The sequence below is a fragment of the Parasteatoda tepidariorum genome, chromosome 3 (assembly GCF_043381705.1).
Source record: "Parasteatoda tepidariorum isolate YZ-2023 chromosome 3, CAS_Ptep_4.0, whole genome shotgun sequence".
Lineage (NCBI taxonomy): Eukaryota > Metazoa > Arthropoda > Arachnida > Araneae > Theridiidae > Parasteatoda > Parasteatoda tepidariorum.
In genome coordinates, this window is record NC_092206.1 from 35,994,007 (window position 1) to 36,016,010 (window position 22,004).

General features: G+C 27.7%; 1 protein-coding gene across 2 annotated transcripts in view; it reads left to right on the plus strand.

The window, feature by feature from the left end:
* Positions 1 to 6,123: 6,123 nt before the first annotated feature.
* The window catches only part of LOC139425142 (uncharacterized), a 27,411-nt gene continuing 11,530 nt past the window's right edge, over positions 6,124 to 22,004 (plus strand). The window contains exons 1-2 of one of the 2 annotated variants that reach the window (XR_011636377.1): positions 6,124 to 6,554; positions 13,485 to 13,973. Coding sequence is in view for 1 of the 2 variants with exons in the window: in XM_071178490.1 (XP_071034591.1) it covers positions 6,532 to 6,554 (23 nt within the window). In the remaining variant the exon portion in view is untranslated. Of the gene's footprint in view, positions 6,555 to 13,484; positions 13,974 to 22,004 lie in introns of those variants that run through there. The other variant, XM_071178490.1, reaches the window with a different exon arrangement.

The following is a 22,004-nucleotide window of genomic DNA, read 5'->3' on the forward strand; positions in this document are numbered from 1 at the left end:
ATAGGTGCCTTTATGGATTAAGAAAGTTTATAAGATCAAATGTAATCAAGAGAAAAACAAAGCTGTTATTATTTAAAGGCCTCATTAGGTCAGTTTTAACATATGCTTGTGAAACATGGACATTGACTCGTGCAGATGAAGAAATGCTGAGCATACTTGAGAGAAAGATTTTACGGTGCATTTTTGGAGGAATTAATAAAAACGGTCAGTGGTTAAGAAGATCAAATTTAGAACTCTATCGATCATAGAATGGACCAGACATCATAAGATTCATTAAGGTCCAAAAGATAAAATGGGCAGGCCACTTAGTAAGAATGGAAGAAGACCGTATTGTGAAAAAGATTTTTGATGCCCGGCCGACAGGAACACGTAGAAGGGCAGGCCAAATCTCAGATGGCTAGATACCCTGGAGAAAGATTTATCTATATTAAAAATAAAGAATTGGAAGTCCATTGCCAAAAGAAGGACAGCTTGGAAAAAACTACTGGAGAAGGCCAAGGCCCATCCTGGGCTGTCGAGCCAGTGAGGAAGGAATCAAAATTTTTTTATTCACAATAAATCAATTAAACAAAAACAGTAATAATAATAGGAAAAGTTCATCAATTCTTTTATTCCAGAATTTATAATTCAGCATCATTTGTAAAATTTAATAACACATAACGATAATAAAAATGTAATGAAAAATGCAAGATTATCAGCAAAGGCATCATATTTTAGTTGTAAATCTAATTCTGATTGCAATATCTTACATTTATTTCTCTGCATAACTTGATGTAATATATTCTTATATATTTATGTGGGTCGGGCTAATCGCCAAGATAATGTTTGATTTTTATAAATTGCACCTCTCACATGTCAAATAGAAGAGAGACCTACCTAGAAGTGCAATCCGCATGCTGTTAGCAGTGTGGGGGGGGGTATAATTGAGGCAATTAGGAAGCACAGTAAAGAGAGGTAGCAAAGAGGGATACAATTCTCTTCATACACTCCAATGTATAACTAACTACCAGCAAGATTTGATTAATTCTTAAACTATACTCCTAACACCTGTTCAGAGCAACAAATAAACAAGAAGTCCCTACTGAAGAGACCACCTATCGAATTCTTATCTTCTAAACTGAAAATTTCATTCTAGTTGGTGAAACATTTCTTAAAAATAAATAGATTTTTTTTTTCATTTCAGTACCTCTTTTTCATGCAATTAGCCGAGGACTGGAAACAACAAATATTCATTTAAACGAGGAAGTTTAACATTAGTGTCATATAAAATTGCTTAGTTTCTTTAAATTTTTTTTCCATATAAGCGGGTTATTCGATTATCTGATGTGCTATTAATTAAGTAGGGATGACTCTGTATATGTGTATACAGTTTTTGGATGATTTATTTTTCATTGGTTTCAATAGCTAAAAAAACTAACTATTCCATTTAAACATTAAATTTTCCCATAAAAATCAATCTAAAATCAATCAAATTATGTTAACAAAAATAATCTTTCAATACTCATTTTCAGCCCTTAAAACAGGGAGAAAGTATTTTCAAACTGTAAAATATAGTTCCAATAGCTTAATTCGAAAGTTAAAAGCCAGTAATATTCTTTATTCTTTTTGAAAACTTCACCTTATCTTCGGGACTAATTAAACGATTCAAAAATTCAAGAGCATAATGGTTAAAAAAATATTTTTTTAAAAATAATTACAGGTAATATGAGATTAATTGCTTTCTTCATAGTTTTTTTTAAATGAGAGGTACATAAAGTTTTCACAATAATTTAAGGAATGTTATCTCAGACGACAAAATCTAAAATTTTTGAAAAAAAATTTGTATTTACAAAAACTTTATGGAAATTTTCGCTATTGTCATTTAAAGAAGCATAGTTTTTGAAATGAGAAAAACGTGAATGCCTTACAAATTAAAATATGATTAAAATTGGAAAAATTAAGTTATAAAAATTATAAATAAATAAATTAAAAAAAATATTTTGCACTCAGTAATTTTTATATAAAGGATTTTTATAATTGAGTGAAATTTTTTTTAAATTTCATTTTTTTCTGAAGTGTGATGAAACACTCAAAAAGGTAGTCCCCCATATTTTGAAGGGTACTCTCACAATATCCGAGAGAAAAAATACATAATTAAAAAATATATTTCTAGAAAATAGGAGATTGTGTAAAAATTTAATTAAGCATACCTTTAATACTAGAGTTTCTGAATGACTAATAAAAATGCTAATAAAAAATAAAAGACAGTCGAACTCCGTTAAAATGAACTGTCTGAGAACCCTAGTGATAAGTTCACTATAAACGATGGTTCACTATTTTCAATTTCTGAAAAACTATTTTTAGCACATAATGGAAATAGTGATTACGATAGTACATAATTGTTCCAATAAAGTTTTAATTGATTAATTGAATTAAGAATAAAAAGTAAAATGATTAATTTCTAAGTCCTACGGAAGAAATTAGTGATTTCTGACGCACTACGATTCGATGTGAAGCACAGTTCAACAATTTCCGTAAAAATGCTAATAAAAAATAAAAGACAGTCGAACTCCGTTAAAATGAACTGTCTGAGGATCCTAGTGATAAGTTCACTATAAACGATGGTTCAGTAATTTCAATTTCTGAAAAATTATTTTTAGCACATAATGAAAATAGTGATTACGATAGCACATAATTGTTTCAATAAAGTTTTAATTGATTAATTGAATTAAGAATAAAAAGTAAAATGATTAATTTCTAAGTCCTACGGAAGAAATTAGTGATTTCTGACGCACTACGATTCGATGTGAAGCACAGTTCAACAATTTCCGTATCAACAATTAATACAGAATACAGTGTTTTTTGATCCCCATTTTCTGTTGTAAGAAAATCTCATTCCTGAGATAAATTGGTGAAATGTCTTGCGCTTCATCAGCATTAAAAATTTGACACTGCTTAAAGAAATGCCTCCACTTAAAATCATAAATGTAAAAAAAAAGGAGGGAAAAATAAAGGCTGAAAAATTCACTATAATTGAACTACTTATTTTTAGCTGTCCACTATAAGCGTATAAAATAACGGTAGTTGAATGAAATAAGAAGGACCACTAAAAAGCTAATTACAATCGAGTGTTCACTATATTACAGGTTTATTATAGTGGAGTTGCTTTGTATAAAAAATATTCACTGAAAATATAGCACATTACAACTGTTATTTCAGCATGATCGCTATTATTTCAATCAAGGAATGTGTGAATAAGCAATCAAAGAATGTGTGAATACAATGAATAAGCGAAAATGTATATTACCCTAAATAACTGGTTTTAATTATTGAATTTTCAAGAATTGAGTACCAATAGTAACGTAAGGTTTCGTAACGTAAAGTTTCTAAGATTAAGAGGACATTTAAAGGTATGAATTTATTATTTTCTAATCAGTAAATAAACATAGTAAACGTAAAATTTCTCAATAAACGTAACTTTTTTCGATGGATTTAGATTTTCGGTCATTAATTTAAAAAATTTAGTCGCACGCGTTGGCCCTTTAATATTAATTTTAGTTTTTGCATATTTCGTTATACCAGGGGAAAGTTTTTAGCGCATCAATAAGTTTTCGTCCACATTTTTAAAATTTATAAATTCAAAGATTTGTTAATTCAATTACTATGTACTATTCTTTAGTCATATAGTTTAAACCCTATATTGTTTCAATTTCTATTTGTAAAATTTCACAATAACTGATGGAACTTCCATTTTAGCAAAATTGATGTAATAAGCGAATACTTAAATTAGTACAGCATTGAAAATACCAATAAACTGTATTTTTCTTTTGCAAGTAGGAAGATTGTACTTTTTGGGAGGTAGTTGTGATCGATGTTATTCCCGCATGTATGTAATAAAGTACCAACATTTAAGAATAAATTAATTTAAGGAAATTGAATTTAAGGTTGAACGAAATTTTTATTTGAATTTTCTTTATCGATATCAGAAATAAATAAAAATATCTTTCATTTTGCCCTTTTTTTATACAATACAACATATAAAAAACAGCGTTTTAAAAAAATATGCCGTAATCGTTATATAATGAGCTTTCACTGTACTCTTTTGATTCACTTTCTAGCTAATTCAATAGTGAGCTAATTTTCAAAATCCCGCTAATGATTTAAATATATATTGCTTTTAGGTATAATAAAACTGGCATAAAATAAGTTGAACTCAAATTTCATATTCCGAAAAAAAAATTTACTTTAAAAATGGACAGGACATTTTTCTTTACTCTGATGGATAAGGAAAGTGATGCTTCACAATTCTTGATTGAGAAAAGTATGTATTTTACAATCCTTTGTCCATGAACCCATCTTTACAACTTTTGTCTGAAAAAGATGATTTGAGTCAGTCTGGGGGGTTATTACTAAATACATTTTTCACATTTATGAATCTGGAAGCAGCCTTTTGTACTTTTAATATAAATGGAAAGTGTGTTTGGCCTTAGGTATGATAAGAGGTGTGACAATAACAATGATTCATAACAATGTAGCGAAGTATGTTATCTCAAACAATCTTCTACCTTATGGGGGTGGTCGTCAATTCGCAGGTGTTGTTCTGAGAAATTTTTATTTAAATTAACTCATTTCTGAGAAAATAAAAGATATTCTTGAGGAGACTGAAGCAGAAGTGATTGAATTTCCCTCCTTACATTGAATTCCTTTATCAGATGAGCAATTTTAAGAACGAGACAATCGCTATTTTTTGAGTGGAACTTCTTAAATGTGTTGTAAAACTCAAGGACTTTTGAAAAGGAAAATCTTATCTTTTATATGAGGTTTAATAATTTCTTCAATTTACTACTGGACCTCATTTGACACTTTCTATAGCTTATCTCATCTTTCGACCGCACTCCCACCGAAACTTCCTATAACATATTTTAAACGCTATAGCGACCCATATTTTTGTGGTCAAAAATCTAAATAGAATTTAAAAAAAGCGAGGTTATTTAAAGAAAGTTAACTTTGTGTTAGATTTCACAACTTAACTATTTTTTTGCGCTAATTAATCAACTTAGTCAAAGTCAGAGTACAAAACCTCCAAGTTATAATGCGTGAAAATCTGACAAATGCATAAAAAATATTTAGAATGCTTTTTTTTCATGTTCACTGCATGAAACCTGGTACATTTTTAATAATGTTTCTGTTTTATTATGCATGCTTAGTCAAATATTGCAAAATTAAGCTAAATTGTTTCAATGATATAGTTGCTAGGGTAAAATTTTCGGAATTGTATATTTTATTTGAATCATTTGTAGCCTAAAGTATTATCTACAAAGTTATTTTCGTGGCGGAAATGGAATGCGCCGATAAAAGAAGAAAATTGGAAGAGAATAAAAAAAATAAATGAAAAATTTTACTTTGCCGTAAGCATTTTCAAAATTTTACATTATTTTTTCCATAAAATCCTCGTTTTCAGTGCAAAGAAAAAAAATGAAGAAAACTAAAATAAACTTCAAAATTAAAAATAATTAAAAATGCATTTAAATTACTTTAAAGATATTACTAAAAATTGTTAGTCTCCTTAGTATCTGATATTATCTATATAAGTTTAGATATTGAAACAAATTTTAAAGCAGGAAAAAGTAATAAAAAAATATAATATATGTGTGCCTGGAAGACAGCACTTCTTCAGGGGACACACTGTCTACAAACACGCATGAGCCTTTCTGTTGTCAGTGGAAAAACCTAAACTGACACTGCCCCTATCCTTATAAGCTATCTTAGAAAATTACAAATTGCATTAAGAAAAAAAGAAGATCATTTTCAATAAGACGGAGAATAATATCAAATCAAAGGTGATTTAAGATTTTATTCGCAAAAATTATATCTCTTAAACACAAATATTAATGTTGGAGATGAACTTTTAGATAGTACATTTGAAGACTTTTTTTGAAGGTTTATATAATTTATAAATTGCTTCAATGGAACAATCCGCAACTTGATTTTATTTTTGCACAAATATTCAATGCTACTTAATTGAATTCTAATGATAACTGCTTTTTTTTTAAATATTTGAAACAAATATTGAAATTTTAAAGGATTGTGACAAAATTCTGTAATGTTTTTTGAGCTTTTTTGTACTTTTCCTTTGGCATAATTATCCCCAAAGATATGTCATTCTTGCAAAAAGTAAATATCATTGATAAGAGCTTCAAAGTATATAATACCCTGAATGATTTCTTATAGTTTGTATGTTGCATGAAAAGAACTGTGTGTGTGTGGGGGGGTGGGTTATGACTTGACACGAGTGACAATAGTTATGATTCAGTGTCCAGGTTTGACCAATGGGAGGTATCTATCTATTGTTGCAGCAAAAGTTGATAACTGTTACTTTAAAATTGTAGTCTTCATTTCGGTGCTGTACGTTGAGTTAGTGATTTAGTTCTTTGAGTTAGTGATTTGCAGAAAAGTGTAGTTACTTTACTTGGTGCAAAATTGGTGTAGTGAATTTTTTAAGATTTCGATTGAAGATTTTGTGGAAAACGCATTAACGCAGGATCATTAACGATGTCTTTGCTCAAGGATATTAAGTAAGGTTTTTCGTTATTTTTTACTGATTTATTTATTGATTAATTAAGGCTTTATTAATCATTGATTAGTTTGCTTATTGATAAAATAAGGCGTTCTAATTAGAAAAAAAAATGTTTCTTACGGTTCATCTGCGTCTGAATAAGTTTAAGTATTTGAAATTTTCTAGTATTTGAAATTGTTGAATATATTTGAAAATAAACTAGGAAAGTAAATATGACTTAATGTAATTTTAATTTAATGTAAGATTTATTTGATTTCATAATTTGTTTTTGAACTCCTCCAAAAGTTTTTCTAAGTTTAATTCAGTTTATGGATGAAATGGTTTTTGGTATTTAAAGTATTTATTTATTTGTTTTATAAATTATTTTTATTTGTGGCATCAGGAATTAATTGATTTTGCATTGAAATGTCAGAAATTACTTTTGATATCTGATTTCTCCCACTCTTCCTATTAATACTAATTTGTTTTTGTTCTCCTGAAAGTGGTTTTTAGTTAAACTTAATTAAGTTTTATTGATGATGTGGATTTCGTTATTTAAAATATTTTTTAACAAATTTTATTCTGTGATCTCAGGAATCAGTTGATTCTGCAACGAAGCCCCAGAAATTACTCTAAATATCTCAGTTTTTCCTTGCTGTCTTTTTTAATACCTTTTCTTGCGATGTAATTGCGATATAATGTAATTTTTAATAATAATATAAGATTTATTTGATTAAATTATTTATTTTTGACCTAACAAACAGTTTTTGAAGAAATTTTATTTATCTAAGTTGATTGCTGAAATGGATTTTATTATTTAAAGTACTTATTTATTTTATAAAATATTTTATTCTGTGGTATCAGGAATCAGTTCATCCTGTATTGGAGAGACAGGAATTACTCTAAATGTCTCAGTTCTTTCTCTCTCCTTTTTAATACTTTTTTTTAGCAAAATAAATGTGGCATAATGTAATTTAATTTTAATGTAAGGATTTTTTGATTAAACGATTCGTTTTTGTACTCTATGAAGTGCTTTCGAATTAAATTTTCTGTTGTTAAATAATTAAATGTATTTCGTTATTTATAATATTTGTTAATTTATTTTAGAAAATATTTTATTCTGCGGTATCAGTAATCAATTGATTCTGTATTGAAGTGACAGAAATTACTCTAAATATTTCAGTTCTTCCTCTCTCTTTTTTGATGCTTTTTTCAGCGAAGTAAATATGACACAATGCAATTTAAACTTAATTTCAGATTTATTTAAAGAAATCATTCGTCATTAATGTTCCCCGAAGAATTTGTTATTTAAAATTTTACAATTAAAATGATTATAAATGACAATTGTTGTGAATAGAGTGCATTAATTCATTAAGAAGTTTTTTATACTGCAATTTCTGTATTCTTTTGCACTTAGGTTATTTAAATGAAAATTGTCTGTCAGAGAAGGAATTTCCCATTCAAATTCAGTTTTTCCTATTTTGCTTTTCCTAATGAAGGGAATGAAATATGTTACATCTATTGATATAGATTAGAGGAAAATTAAGTCATTTTTAATATTTTGGAGGAGTAAAATAGTGCATGATTTTTTTTCTTTAATATGAATTTTGTTAAACAATTTAAGACGATGGTTTGTTAAGAGATTAATTTTTTTCTCTGGCTATAATTGTATAAAATAACATAGTTTTGTCACAGTCTATAGTAGGCACTCCTGTAGTTGCTGCAATGCGCGCATTGACTACTTTTTATTTGATTTAGTACTTATTTCAGGAAAATGGTTCAAAGTTACTAACTTCAGAATTAATTTCGTTACTTAAAATATGTGGTGATGTTAAAATTTTGTCAAATATCTTTTTAGGAATAAAATTTCTTCATTTTACTTGTGAAAATGGATATAAGAAAAAGTGGTTACATTGCGTTCAAAAAATATAGTTTCTTTACTTTAAAAAATTAATGGGTTGAAAGCTTATAAAAATGAATCTTTTTTTACAAATTTATCTTTTTTGAAAAAAATAGTAATTTTTAATCAGTGACATTAAGATATAGAAGGGGATTTAATCCCTTTGATCATTTATTTAGCTGCTTATGAATAGAAATTTTTGATCCAATTACGTCAGAAAATATTAACTTACGTCAAATTTAATTAGATTTTTTTGTAATTGATAATGAAAAATTAACTAATATAATATGTGACTTTAATTTAAAAAAAAAATTCAATCTTAGTTATTTTTCAAAATTTAGTTATAATGAAAAGAAATTTCAAAGAAAATATACTGGTGTAAAAGAGACGTAAAATATATACAGATATAACCACTAATTTACTGATATATCACGTACTGCAAGAATAGCCGTATGTATGTCATTGGGCTGTTGAATACTGTAGTGAGGGAAAAGGTTCTCATCTTCACGGATGGGTTTTACTGATTTTGTGACGATATTATCGTTTGTCGATAATATCGTCATTTTGCGCTTATACTTTTTGATATTCATCGTGTGTTGATATTTATCAATATTTAGCTTATGTTGAGATTTTTCGTACGTACTAAATATCATTAGGATATATTTTAAATATCGTTTTCGCTATAAATTAAAATTATCGATGTTTCACGATATATTGATACACGACCTATTAGCTCCGAATTTGGCTGTAAATAATAAGTGAGTCCTAAGTTGAAAGATTTATCGTATACTGGAAAGATTAACTTCCCAGAACAAAAAACTTTTTAAGAAACTGTTTCTGTTTTCAACTGTTATCCGCTCACTGTAAGAACTTCCTGTTATTTTTGCATACATTCTCTGTATATTTGCAAAGCAGTTTTTCGCACTTTATATTTACTCTTTCTTTTTCAAATCATTTTGCGATTAAGTATAGAAAGTAGTAGAGAAGTATCGAAAAATACTTGCTCTTATTTTTCAGGAAATATTTTATGATATTAACATCGTATAAATAAAACTGATCCAATTTTATTTTATTTTTTGGCTCATTAAGTTACCATGCATTTTTATTCTGGTAGGCCTCTATAATTTAAACATTTTTACACTTATATATTTTTTCAAAAGCTTTTTTAAGACGAAAAGAGTATAAGATTTTCTTCATATTGAGATACCTTGTGCTCCGGTAGCATAGAGGACCATTTGAGATGACCCAGGTTCGAATCTCAGCGTCACGGAGAATGGTCGTACGAATGATGTTCTTGGCATGCACTGACCAGAATGCAGGAATACATTTTTCGTAGAAGTTTTTATTGAAATAACAGAATTTTCAGAAATAACAGTACTTATCTGGTGAACAAATAAGCATCCGTTTTTTTGACGGAAAAAAAAGAAACAGTATTTTTACGAGAAATAAACAGTTTTATGCTGATACTTGAGCTGACAGTATTTTCTGCAAATTTAAAAAAAAAACAAGTACCGGTAAAAAAACAAGTACCCGTTTTTTTGAAGGAAATTTTTTTTTCTTCATGTTCCTCAAAAAATTATCTTATTCGCTGTTACGTTGATACGGATAATCAAATTATCTTATTACTTTAGAAGTGTTTAGATCCTATAATTTCTCCTACATGTAAATGAAGTTCAAAGGATTGAGGGACAGACAATATATTATAAACCGAAAATCATGTTTTTAATCATTCTGTGCCAAAAAATATAGCAATAGATTTGTAATTTGTGACAGTTATTTCGGTTTACTATAATTACCCAAAATTTCGTAAGCCTGACTCAAATATTTATGGAGATATTGTCATTTTTATAAAAAATTGCTCTATGACTTTAAAATTATTAAGTAAAATTGGGGAAGACTCCTGATCCTTTTGGGCTTTATTTTAAAAAGTACAAAAGCTACTTAGAAAACTGCTTGGAACTTTTTACGTTTTTAAGATATTCAAGTAAGACTTTTCATTAGTTGCCAAATAAGATTCACTACGAAATTGTGAAAAAAGAATGTAAAATTTTTCTCGCTCATGTGCAGTACAAAAGAAAAACAACTTTGATTACTCATTTCTTGTGCAGTTTTAAGCGAATTTTTCTCAAATTTTAAAGCAAGCATTTTGTAATTAATTTTAATTTTCTCTAAATATTTTGATTAATTTTATTGAAGTTATAGGAAAACAGCGTAAGACAAAAAAACAAATTTTTATAATAACTATATATCTGTAAATAGGATTACTAAATTTTGTGCAACCATTGTATATAAGAACTAAAATATTTCAAAAAATACAAATCTATTGTTACATTGTTTGGTATAGGGTGTTCAAAAGCAATTTTTCCCATTGTTTTCGCCATTGTCAGTCCCTCAAGCCTAAAAAAAGCTTTAAAGTTTATTGATATGTATGAGAAATCATATGATTTACACACTTCTAAAGTTATAAAATAATTCGTTAAGTATTTTCGAAGAAATTTTAAAAAAATATTGTGGTATAAAAGTGTTTCCATTATTTTGTCTACACCCCGTAATAATTATAGATAATTCAGATTTCATTAAATTTACTTCATGCAAAGTATAATTAGTAAATGAATTTATAGATAAATTTTTTTTACCAGGACCATAATATAGAGCTGTGAAAGATAAAACCTAGAAAATAATATCTCAATTTAGTTTATGTTAGAAAAATATTTATGACTCATAGTTGAATTTTTTAAATTGTTTTTAAAAATCCGAAATTTCTCACTAATGAGTTTAAAAGATTTATATCCATTTAACTATGCTTATAAATAGCAAATACTCCATAATCTGTACACTGTAAGAGATTTTGGATCAAATTACGGTATAAAGTACCGCCACTCATGGTGCCGATACTTTTTACCATAAAATCCACTCTTACTGGAGCATGTTACGGAGCAAGAAATTTGATATATCGTAATTTTTGCAGTAATAATTACCGTAAAATCACTTTAATTAAATGAATATTACTGTAAGCTTTTAAGTATCTTATTTTATGGTAAATTTGGATTGCACTGCTGATGCACGCACAGACGATGTACTTTATATCGTAATTTAATTAAAAAAATTTCTTAGTGTAGCAACCATTGTGTGCTTCATTTCTATGAACTATCATGTGCTGAATTATTTCTGTGAATTTTTTCACTTTCATACTTGCAATCATGCAATCAATCAATTTTCGAATCATGCAGTTTTTGAACCACTCCATATATGTGATTTTTTCTCTAATGGGTTCAAGAAAAGTGTCATGTAGAATTAACTAAGCGGACACTGGAAATGCTGTGTACATTGTAAAAAAATCTGAAATAAATTNGCTTTAAAGTTTATTGATATGTATGAGAAATCATATGATTTACACACTTCTAAAGTTATAAAATAATTCGTTAAGTATTTTCGAAGAAATTTTAAAAAAATATTGTGGTATAAAAGTGTTTCCATTATTTTGTCTACACCCCGTAATAATTATAGATAATTCAGATTTCATTAAATTTACTTCATGCAAAGTATAATTAGTAAATGAATTTATGGATAAATTTTTTTTACCAGGACCATAATATAGAGCTGTGAAAGATAAAACCTAGAAGATAATATCTCAATTTAGTTTATGTTGGAAAAATATTTATGACTCATAGTTGAATTTTTTAAATTGTTTTTAAAAATTCGAAATTTCTCACTAATGTGTTTAAAAGATTTATATCCATTTAACTATGCTTATAAATAGCAAATACTCCATAATCTGTATACTGTAAGAGATTTTGGATCAAATTACGGTATAAAGTACCGCCACTCATGGTGTCGTTACTTTTTACCATGAAATCCACTTTTACTGGAGCATGTTACGGAGCAAGAAATTTGATATATCGTAATTTTTGCAGTAATAATTACCGTAAAATCACTTTAATTAAATGAATATTACTGTAAGTTTTTAAGTATCTTATTTTATGGTAAATTTGGATTGCTCTGCTGATGCACGCACAGACGATGTACTTTATATCGTAATTTAATTAAAAAAATTTCTTAGTGTAGCAACCATTGTGTGCTTCATTTCTATGAACTATCATGTGCTGAATTATTTCTGTGAATTTTTTCACTTTCATACTCGCAATCATGCAATAAATCAATTTTCGAATCATGCAGTTTTTGAACCACTCCATATATGTGATTTTTTCTCTAGTGGGTTCAAGGAAAGCGTCATGTAGAATTAACTAAGCGGACACTGGAAATGCTGTGTACACTGTAAAAAATTCTGAAATGAATTATTGTAAAAATTACTGGCACCCTTAGTGCATCATTTTCGAAATCCATTTACTGTAAAATCCATTGTTACTGCAAAATTATATGTTTTTATTGTTTCTACTGCCACCTGCCAAATACCAGCAAAAGTGTTATGTGAAACCAACCAAGGCATATGGTGCGTTTTCCTGTTTTCAGTGGCACCATCTATTTCAAGGAACACGACTTCAACCCCACACTTCCGTCACAGCCCGTGTTAAAGGATGAACCAATTCATACATCCACAGATCGTAATTTTGACCTAAATCCGAAAGTGATTAGTTAGAGTCCAGAGTAACTGATTTGTTTTTGGAACTTGGAGGTTTTAGTGATCTGACAGTGCACCAGTCGTCATTTACTATGCACGGGGAGTCCTCGCTAGTCTGGGATAGAGCTCACTGCTTCTCGGACATGGTTCCAACGCCCTACCAAACCAGCAGACTATTTCACCTCTTCTAAAATTTTATGCATGAGTTTATAGAATCACTTTAATTTAACAGAATTATTTATTTAATTGTGGTGATTTACTGATTTTACAGTAAGTATTATTACAAAATTTGCAGTATATAAATATTGTCCCGAAAAATTTTACTGTGAAGCACACCAGCACACTGAGTGCCAGTACTTTCTACCGCCATTAGTTTCGAAATTTTTTACGGCGTAATTTCATAACACCATTGCTGATTTATTGCTTTTTTTAAGAAGTGTTTTGATTTAATTGTTTATATTTTTTTTCAGAATCTCTGCTCCTGTTAGACCCTTTCAACAAATAAAGAGAAAAGCGGTTGACGATATTGCTACTAAAAACAGCAAGAGTATGAAAAGAGATCATGAAACAGAGAAACATTGGTCCCAGAAAAATAGAGCTCTTCGAGAACAAGGAGAACGAGCAACCCAACAGTTTTCGATTGTTGCTCGAGAAATTAGAGAAGCAAAAGCCTAATCCATACAAATGGGTAAAACCTAAAGATATTAGTGCAAAGAAAGATGTACCATAGACGCAAAAAATTGGGGGGTTAAATAGGTATTTGAAAGAACGCGATTTTATTTATCAAATCAAATCTCGTATCCATGTTTGCACGCGATGATAGAAGAGTACTCGGTCTCTGCAATGAATGAGGGAAATGTTATTTGAGTAATGTTGTATGAATTAGATTGAAGAATATAAAAAAGCAGATGTGTTTAGTAAGTTAGTTTCTTTTTTAAAGATTTCAATAAATATTTTAATTCTTATTTTTTTTTGTACTGTGGTTATTTAAAAATTTATTTTGTTTCTGATTTATTGTTTATTTAAATTTTTTTTCCTATTGCAAGATTTGATGCTGCACTATTTATTCATTTATCGAGAAAAGAGTTTATTAGCTAATCTTTCCTTGCTCGAGATCAACATTCTTGCCACATTTAAACACGCAGATTATTCAGCCTAGTGAATTTTTGCTTAGGATATATTATATTAATTCAGAGCTTTAATAATAATAAATTTCCCGCGCCTTACATAGAAGTTTGTTACTTATTTTAACACTCATCAAATTAAAAAATGTCCCATAAGCAACAGTGTTATAAATTTAAATCTGACATTTATTTAATGCTATATATTATTCCGATAAAAACATTTCATCTGATCCCGTAATTTAAGGATAGTGTTTATTTTATCTGAATTAAAGTGGAAGAATTTTTTAATGTTACATATTCATTGAGAAATCAATCAAGGAGTTGCATGCTTTGTTGTTATTTAAGAATGAATGAAATCTCAGTTTCATAATAATCCAAATCTCTTTAAGTTACTTGTTTTAGAAGTATAAAAATTCCTTATCCAATTCACACCAAACTCTAGTGTAGAAATTTGAGTAGTAAAAGAATTTATTAGCTAATCTTTCCTAGCGCGAGATTAACATTCTTGCCACATTTAAACACACAGATTATTCAGTCTTGTGAATTTTTGCTTAGGATATATTATATTTATTCATAACTATAATAATATAAAATTTCCCGAGCCTTACATAGAAGTTTGTTACTTATTTTAGCACTCATCAAATTAAAAAATGTCCCGTAAGCAACAGTGTTATAAGTTTAAGTCTGAGATTTATTTAATGCTATATATTATTCCTATAAAAACACGTAATTTAAGGATAGTGTTTATTTTATCTGAATTAAAATAGAAGAATTTTTTAATGTTACATATTCATTGAGAAATCAATCAATGAGTTGATATTATGCTTTGTTGTTATTTAACAATGAATGAAATCTCAGTTTCATATTAATCCAAATCTCTTTAAGTTACTTGTTTTAAAAGTATAAAAATCCCTTATCCAATTCACACCAAACTCTAGTGTAGGAAATTTGAGTAGTGGAAGTAGGAATTTCAATTTTTTCAAATGTTACTTCAAGGGAAAAAAAATTCCATGATTTGAGTTTCTATGTTTTTTAATTTTTTTTAAAAAAAGTATTAAAACGCCGCAATTAATATATTAATAAAATATTTTTTTTTATAAAGAATAATGGAAGCAAATTTTGAAATATTAATATTGCTAAAAAAACTTTAACAATTTTATAAAATTTAACACAAAACTGACAATAAATGTTCATGAAATGTGCTGTTTGTAAATTTTGAATGCTGCATTAAGTGTTCAGAACCTCTGATACATTTTGAAGTTCAACAAGCATGCGAATTCTAAAAAGGTTAGATACCTCACACAGCTATATAAAGAAGTTCTCTGGTAATTTATGGGATAATAACTCACATAAAAGTGATAAAATTTAAGAAATTCTATTTGCGATTTGTAGCTTACCTTATAATGTATTAAAAATTGGAATGCCTTTTTTTATACACTTTTATTTGTATGGGGCGAGACAAAAAATTAAATGAAAAAACACACTATTTTTAAACTTGCTTACTGAAAAATTCGTCAAACATCAAGAGGAAATTTAAGAAAATCATAGAAATTTGATACATTTTTAAGATTTTCTTAATGTATTTTATAAAGAATAAAAACGAATTAGTTATAACGACTTCTACATCCATTTAAACGAAGTCAATTTAAGTAACAAAAAAAATGTATACAATCGGTTGAAAATTTTTGTTATTAAATTAAAAACAAAAAGAACTTTATTTCCCCCCCCTCTATTTTTAAACTTTTTCCTAATTATTCACGGTATGACATTCACCATACAAACCGGGAGGGGGTTAGATCTCCCCCACCCTCATTTTTCATGTTCATTCATTTATTCAACAAGACAATACGATATTTTTTGCAACAATGGTAGAAGATTCTTTAAGAACTATGCCTCAATAGGGAACAAAAACAACTAGTGATTACTGATTATTTTGCGTATAATCCTACCTAATTGAAATACAAGTATTTACTGTTATGTAACTTAGATCAGTAAAGTGAATGATTGCTTGATAATAAGTAAACTCTCATTTTCTGCCTGTTTTTCAACTTTAACTATGTTTTCCCAGATGTTACTTGAGGAATAAGCAGTCCCAATTCTCTCTTTAGTTTATTGCATTTGGAGTATATTTTCATTCGAATACTAAATAATGCAATTATAAATTAGTACTTTTTATAAGGTAGGTCTTGGATATAGTTCAAACCGAAATAAAAAAATATTAAGAACAGAGATAGAAGAAATGTTTATGCTTAGTTTAAATTCTCATACATTTATTCAACATATATTGGGTAAAAAATAGTGAAATATTGTGAACAAAAAATCAGAAAAAAATTGTTTGAAAGCAAATTTAAAAAGTGATCATCTCTTAATGTCAAGGGAAGATGAGCGTCTAATACAGCAATGGAAAGAGATGAATTTAATTTATAGAAAATAACTCATTTCATACAGTTGATATGAAAAACTTAAAATAGGCTGTAAGGAATAAACTTCATCTTGAAAACAAGTAAAAATAAATCTAGTAAATAAAATTTAATGAGCAGATTTAATCAATCACTTTAAAAAAAATCACATTTTGGGCAAAGGGTTTTAAAACTTAAACATTTAGCGTGGAGTCATCTAACACATTTCATCTAGTCATCGTTTTTTATGTTTTCTAGTGTTTAAAATATGCCTCTTATTTTTTTAAACCAAGACTTACCCCAGTCGCCTCAGAGCAGATTAATAGTAAAAGAGAAAATTTTTTTTCTACGTTTAGTAAGCTTTTATATATTTTTTTTTATATAATGTGAGAGATACACCTTCTCTTGGTTCTTTTTTCAGTATTGCTGTTGTTTGCATCCAAGTAAATGGTCTTGAACTTGAAGTGTTTTTGCACGCTGTATCAAATAAAGACTCAATAAAATTTGTAGAACTATTAGTAGTTGTTCAAAAGCTATAAAATTTTTTATTGATAAAAAGTACTGTTTTGTACTTATGCATATTGACTTGTTTGTCACTGCTATATACACAAATAAATATATTTGATTATACGTATTTTTTTCTCTAAATAGACAGAGATCAAAACTAAATTAATGGAATTAGTAATTTTGATGTTTTAAGTGTTAAAATGATTTAATTTATAAAAAGGCCTTGACTTACACCTACTTCCGATTCTACATTCCTTTCTAGGTAACTAAAATGAATAGTACAAATACTTTTAGTAATAATATAGCAATATAAAAAGTACTTAAGTGCTTATACTGCAATGTCAAATATATAAATAGGTACAAATCAAAACTAATGCGGTTTAAAATAAAATTACTTCCAAACTATGCGTCTTACAGGTTAAAATCTTATTCGGCTTCAGCAATTCGATATATCGAAAAGGGAATATGTTCAAAATAAGATGTTAGATATTTCTGAAACTGTTAACAATAAAGTGATCTTGATTTCCTTTGAACTCGTTTTATCCGATTAAATTACGCCTAAAAAAATCCCAGAGTCTAAAACTATTTTCGTCTGCACAGCAATGTATTTAACCACAAAAGCTTTTATATCTTCTGATTTATTAGTTTCATCGACCTGGATGATATTTTATTCGATTAAGTGTAAAATAATATTTCGGAACAACATGGCTTTTTTCTAGATAGCAAAGTGTAAGCCACCCCCTCCTCCCAGTCAGTTCTAGATTTTGATTGCAGCACATATTGGGAGAACGTAAATTTTTTTAAATTCATTTCATTAGTTTAGGAGGCATGGCCTGAAGTTATATTAAAATCGCCTCCTTGCCTGAATTATTGGGGTATTGCTACTCGTTTGAGTGTCAAGAAGACTCATAGAAAACATTTTGCACAGAGAAGATAAACACTTTCAAAGTTTAAGAGTAATTTTTTGTTTTCTAACAAGAAAAATTTCCATTTAATAAAATGTTTTGTGGGACATGACCTATACTGTAATGTATATACTGCGAAACTATTGAAAGTCTGAGTTTTGATGTATCATATTCTTATAGTTAAAAAGGCTCCTTCAAAAATTTCTCATTTTATAAACCCTTCCTGTAAAGAGATAAGGCTCCCGATTTCAATAAATGATATAAATGCTTTTTTCTCCATTACCATGTGCATTTTTAATAATTATTATTAAATTTTGTGAGAACATTGATTTTATAAACTTTATTATTGATTATTAACAGATTTCCCTGATATTTACAAATTTCGAAATTATTTATGCAACAATTTAATTTTCACAGATAGTTGCGATTGAAATATAATGCAAATTCAAATATGATCCTAATATTCACAAATATATTTTTAATAAAATAATAGTTTAGATGTATATAAACGAATAATTTAATTAAGACTGTATTGATAAAAGAATAACTTGAAACAGTAATGAAAACTTTTAGCAGCAAAAAAACTGAAAATTCCCTGAAATTGTTTATAAAATGTTGATGAAAATCACTATAATTAAGAAGAATTATATTGCACTTAAATTAAACGAAATAACTAAAATTAAAGGAAATAATCATTAAAATTATAAGTTATAATAAAATAATATAAAAAAATTTGGTTTTACAAATAGCATAAGAGTGATAAGTATAGAATTATTTGGTAAAATTACTAAACATTTTCTGAAATTATTAATTTTCATTCAAATCAAAAGTAGCGCTTAGATGTTTTAAAGAATACAACTTAAAAAGATAAATTGTAATTTTAAAAACTTATAAGGGAGCTAACACTACACTTACTTATGCCAACTGGTATAATTTGAGTATCGTAAATTAAAATGAATTGTTATCGTATATTAAATTGAAAAAGTAAAATGCGCATAAATTAAACTAAAAATGTAAACTAACATTAAAACTATTGAGAACTATTGTCAAATTTAAGAAATTCCATTTGCGATTTGCAGGTTACCTTAGAATGTATCGAAAACTGGAATACATTTCCTGATAAACTTTTATTTGTATGCAGAAGTTGTTTTTCGTATTTTTAATATACTTTTGATGCAGAACATCACTAAAGGTACAAGAAAATTGAAGTTTGTCTTTTATTTTCATCAACTTACAGAAAGAACCATTAAAGGAACCCTTGTTCCTTCACTGGTTTTTCATCGCCTGGGGGATCCAGTGAATAAACAACCCCTTATGTCAGTACTTTGTTATGCTATGATGCTTAAAAAAAACAATAAAACGTAACTCCAATAACTAAATTTTGAATTCTCTTTTTCACAGTGAGAAAAATAAAACTATTGCATGCAATTAATTCCACTTCAAACGTATAAATGCAAAACACTCAACTTATAATTTTTTCAAAGAAACAAGGTGTTGCAGAGATAATAAAAAATTCAAAATTTTTTCCGGATAAGTCTATTTGACCAGGTAATTCAAAACATTGCTAGATGACTTCCTATTGTTTGGCAGTAAGCTACTGTTACCAATCAATCTAAAGAAAAACTTTCAAATTCTTGTTTTTAATCAATATATATGAAATGTTCCTTCACTGGGTGGCTTACCCTATATAAGCTTTACTCTATAGCTATATGGAGTACAAATATATTTGATCTTATATCGAATTTCACTATCAGTTCGAAATCTACAAAAATAAGAAAATAACTGGAAGAAAAGAATTATTATTATTATTTTTTTTAAAAGGGAAACTTTTAAACGAGATATAAGATGAAATAGTCTTAAAAATTATAAAATCAGTTTAAAAAAACTATTTTTCGATGGTTTCGCTCGAAAAATTAAAATATAAAGTACTTAGTGTAGCATTTCAATTTGTGAGAATCGAATTCTCTCAGTTAATTCTGATATCATGTTCATTTAAAATAAATTTTATCTTTAAATGAGTTGCAAGAATTCCTTATTATTTTCTTAAAGAGAGAAAAGTTGGGGATTTATTTCGTATTGTTATTATTAATCATAAAACTCCGACTTTTCATCCACTTTTCTTTTAAAAGTTAATAAGAAATTCTTGCAACATATTTTAAGATAAAATTTATATAAAATGAACATGATGTTTGATAAAATGACTACGACTATATCAACTCAATCTTATATTACACTCAGTATTTTGATTTTTATTTTTGCTGGCAAAAAAATAGAAGAGCTGTTGAGAAAATTTAATCTTACTCCTAAGCAATTACTTGGAGGAAATTGCTTTTTAATTTTATTTACAAAACACTGAGTATGACTTTTATACATAATAATGCGTTTAAACATGCCCTAATCAAAATTTTTTTATTCACAATAAATGAATTAAACAAAAACAGTAATAATAATAGGAAAAGTGCATCAATTCTTTTATTCCAAAACTTATAATTCAGCATCATTTGTAAAATTCAATATCACATAACATAGTAATGATAAATGCAAGATTGCCAGTAAAGGCATCATATTTTAGTTGTAAATCTAATTCTGATTGCAATATTTTAAATTTATTCCTCTGCATAACTTGATGTAAAATATTCCTATATATTAATGTAGGTCGGGCTTATCGCCAAGATAATGTTTGATTTTAATAAATTGCTCCTCTCACATGTCAAATAGAAGAGAGACCTACCTGGAAGCGCAATCCGCATGCTGTTAGCAGCGTGGGGGGGGGGAATATAATCGAGGCAATTAGGAAGCACAGTAAAGAGGGGGAGCAAAGAGGGATACAATTCGATTCATTCTCTCCAATGTATAACTAACTACCAGCAAGATTTGATTAATTCTTAAACTATATTCCTAACACCTGTTCAGAGCAACAAATAAACAAGAAGTCCCTACTGAAGAGACCCCCTATCGAAGTCTTATCTTCTAAACTGAAAATTTCATTCTAGTTGGTGAAACATTTCTTAAAAATAAATTGATTTTTTTTTCATTTCAGTACCTCTTTTTCATGCAATTAGGCGAGGACTGAAAACAACAAATATTCATTTCAACGAGGAAGTTTAACATTAGTGTTATATAAAATTGTTTGGTTTCTTTAAATTTTTTTTCATATAAGCGGGTTATTCGATTATCTGATGTGCTATTAATTAAGTAGGGATGACTCTGTATATGTGTGTATACAGTTTTTGGATGATTTATTTTTCATTGGTTTCATTAGCTAAAAAAACTAACTATTCCATTTAATCATCAAATTTTCCCATAAAAATCATTCTAAAATCAATCAAATTTCGTTAACAAAAATAATCTTTCAATACTCATTTTCAACCCTTAAAACAGGGAGAAAATATTTTCAAACTGTAAAATATAGTTCCAATAGCTTAATTCGAAAGTTAAAAGCCAGTAATATTCTTTATTCTTTTTGAAAACTTCACCTTATCTTCGGGACTAATTAAACGATTCAAAAATTCGAGAACATAATGGTTAAAAAAATATTTATTTAAAAATAATTACAGGTAATATGAGATTAATTGCTTTCTTCATAGTTTTTTTTAAATGAGAGGTACATAAAGTTTTCACAATAATTTAAGGAATGTATCTCAGACGACAAAATCTAAAATTTCTGAAAAAAAATTTGTATTTACAAAAACTTTATGGAAATTTTCGCTATTGTCATTTAAAGAAGCATAGTTTTTGAAGTGAGAAAAGCGTGATTGCCTTACAAATTAAAATATGATTAAAATTGGAAAAATTAAGTTATAAAAATTATAAATAAATAAATCAAAAAAAATATTTTACACTCAGTAATTTTTAAATAAAAGACTTTTATAAATGAGTGCAATTTTTTTTTAAATTTTATTTTTTTCTGAAGGTGCGATGAAACACTCAAAAAGGTAGTCCCCCATATTTTGAAGGGTACTCTCACAATATCCGAGAGAGAAAACACATAATTAAAAAATTTATTTCTAGAAAATAGGAGATTGTGTAAAAATTTAATTAATCATACCTTTAAT